Genomic DNA, 3,073 nt, shown 5'->3' on the forward strand with positions numbered 1-3,073 from the left:
GTGTGTGTGTGTGTGTGTGTGTGTGTGTGTGTGTGTGTGTGTGTGTGTGTGTGTGTGTAAGCATGAAGGTCCTGTCTCTCCCCAGAAAGAAGTGAAGCCTGAACCTCTGGGTTCAAAGAGACAACAGAGAGGGCAGAGCCCACACCTTCTGGGGAAAGAGGCCTCCAGATGAAACCTGGAACACAGAACAACTCTGCAGCGATCATCCAGCAGCCCCACACCCCACAGTGATCAGGAGACACCGTCCAGCAGTAGCACTGGGCAAAGCCTATGACCCCGCCCGGCAGGATCAGCCTGGGGCCACCCAGTGTCCCCAGAGGTGTGAGCTGCTCCTGCACACATTACCCTGGCTGTCCCTGTGTGCTCCTCCACAAATATTCTCTGGGTAGAGCCACTCCTCCCACTGAGGGTGTGTATATTTATGGTAAAGAGAGCCTCAGGATTCCTGGAGAAATGTTTTGTTGCTACTTTTCTTACTGTACAATTGCACTAAATGTCTCTGCTTTGAGCTGATGGTCACCCTCTGGCTGACTTGTAAAAGTGAGGCCAGCAGTGGGGGCTCACCAACTACGGGTAGGCTGTGTAGCAGGACTCAGGAGAAAGTGAGGGAGTGTCCCAGGTGCTACACTGAAAACTGAAGGAAAGGATGGAAAGGAGGCCTAGGAGAGAGCTCCTGCCATTTCTAAACACTCTTCCATGATCCCATAGGCCTCTGGACAAGTAGAAATTGACCTTGCAGGGGGGAAGCTCCACTCTCCACCAGCAGCTGCTGCAGGATCTGTAGGAAATGTCCCCGAAGAAGGCTCCCCACCTCAATGTCCTCGTTTTCTTTGAGGAAAGTTCTCAGGATTGTCAGCACTTTTCGGGCTATGTCCATGGGACTGGAATAGACAAGGTCCTGAGGAGGAAGAGGAGGAGGAGAGAACAAAGTTATGATCACATGATCAAAGCATAGAGTCAGCAAAAGGGTCAAGAGAGTAGCAGCCATGCATGGCTTTTAAAGTCAAAAAGGTCTTTTCAAATTCATTAGGTTCACAGGACTAAGAAGGGATCTAACTCCCAGTTTTACAGATGATGAAACTGAGGCCCAGAGAAGTTAAAGGACTTGTCCCAGGGTCACACAGCCATTAAGGGTTTGAGGCAGGATTCAAACTCAGGTCTTCTGACTCTAGACACAGTGTCCTCTCCATACCACACTACCCTGTGCAAGTGACCTAACTGCTCTGTGCTGATTTCCTTACAGGTAAATTAAGACTAAAATAGCTCCTTCTCATGGAAATTTTGAAGATACCTTTATGTATTTTTAAATGAAAAAATATGAGTAATATGTAAAGTATTTTGAGCTCTCTAGAAAAGGACAAATATTTTTTGCTCTCTCAAAAGAAGATAAAAAGTCAAAGGGACCTTCAAGGTCATTTAGCCTAGCCCCCTATTTCACTGATGAGCAAACGAAGGCCAAGAAAGAGCACTAGATTTAGAATCAGATGGTTTCTGAGGCCTGACACCAACAGTAGAGGTTGGCTGGAGGTGCTAGAGGGCCTCCTGAGATGCGTCATCTCCCCTAGTAGAATGTACACTCATTGCAAGGGGGGATCATTTCTTTGTTTGGCTCCTCCGCACTTAGCACGTTTCTAGGCACATAGTAGGTGTGTGATAAAGCAATGCTTGTTAACTGACTGTCAAACCAATTATGGTGATCTGTAAGGAGTAAAATGAAAGTAGAGAACAACTCAACAAGGCTGGACAAAGTCATGATTGAAAAATGGAAGATACTGGGGCACAGGTGGTATTTTCATCCCAGCTACCAAAGCAAAATAGCAGAGTCTGGGAACTGACCAGCTGGCTCAGATGGTATCTGGGAATGGGGACTGGAGCCCTGGACCACACATCCAAATGCTCTAACTAGATCATCACTGATTCAGGACCCAAAGCCAAGTCTATCGACTCCCGTCTGGTACAGAGCTCTACGGCAGGAGTTCTTAACCTTTTTTGTGTCATGGACCCTTTTGTCGGACAATGTTTTAAAATGTATATAACAAAATACATAAAAGTACAAAGGAAGTCAATTATATCAAGCTACAATTATTGGAATATATGAAAAAACCAATTTGAGGACTCCAGAGTAAGAACCCCTGCTCTAGGGAAAGGCAGTGAGAGGCTGCTAAAGAGGAAGGAGATGATGATGATGATGATGATGATGATGATGATGATGATGATGATGATGGGAGCAAAGGAGAAGGTATGAGGCCCAGCAGTCTGCCAGAGAGGAAAAAATTCCACTTTCTCTTGGGGAGGCAGGGAGGTCATTTCTCTGGCTATCTCCACTGCCTTTCACGAGCACAGGCTGGTGGGAAAGAGGGTTACTTCTTGTTACACTTTAAAAGCTGTTTATTTAATTAAACAGCACCAGCAGGACCAGAGACTCATCATCCCCAAAAGCTCAGAGCTCTGCTCAGATCACGTGGCCATCCAACGTGCCCTCTTAGACACACGGCAATAACAAATCCCGAGTCATAGGATCTCCCCAGCAGTCAGTCTGCATCACATGGAGAAAAACAGCCACAGATAAAAGTTCTAAATCCACAAGCTATTTTGTTGATACACCATCAAAGTCACAAGGGAGACTGGGAGTTGGGGGGGAGACCAGCAGGTGTGGTGGGAATCACTCACTGCAACTTGGGGAAAAATGGGAAAGTAGGGCATCAGCGCCATCTGGGAAGACAAAGGGGATGGGAGAAAAGAGGAGGAAAGAAAGAGAGGAAATATAGGGGAGAGAGAGAGATGAAAGAGAAGAAAAATGAAGGAGAAGTAGCAGGAGGAAGAGGAGAGGGAGTCATTACTACTAGTACTAGTAAATAATGATACTAGTAGAGACAGGGAGGGAAGGAAAAAGGAGGAGGAAGAGAGAGAAAGAAGGGAAGAAGGAAGAGAAAGACAGAATGGAAGGCAGAGTAAGTCCCACACAGTCATCAGGATGGCCCTGGCTCCTCAGCCGTCTGCTGACCTTTGACTCAGGCAGAACTGGCCAGGTTGTTTCTACTACGATTTTTTTTTTTTTTTTTTTTTTTTTTTG

At 46.3% G+C, this 3,073-nt stretch overlaps 1 protein-coding gene across 5 annotated transcripts in view; it reads right to left on the reverse strand.

The window, feature by feature from the left end:
- Positions 1-3,073, reverse strand: part of MEI1 (meiotic double-stranded break formation protein 1) — a 79,443-nt gene that overhangs the window by 36,859 nt on the left and 39,511 nt on the right. For all 5 annotated transcript variants that reach the window (XM_027873644.1, XM_027873636.1, XM_027873626.1 and 2 more), the window contains one exon: positions 733-898. In XM_027873644.1, coding sequence (XP_027729445.1) covers positions 733-898 — 166 coding nt within the window. The remainder of the gene's footprint in view (positions 1-732; positions 899-3,073) is intronic.

The sequence above is a fragment of the Vombatus ursinus genome, unplaced genomic scaffold (assembly GCF_900497805.2).
Source record: "Vombatus ursinus unplaced genomic scaffold, bare-nosed wombat genome assembly UNPS02003292.1, whole genome shotgun sequence".
In the NCBI taxonomy this organism is placed as follows: Eukaryota; Metazoa; Chordata; class Mammalia; order Diprotodontia; family Vombatidae; genus Vombatus; species Vombatus ursinus.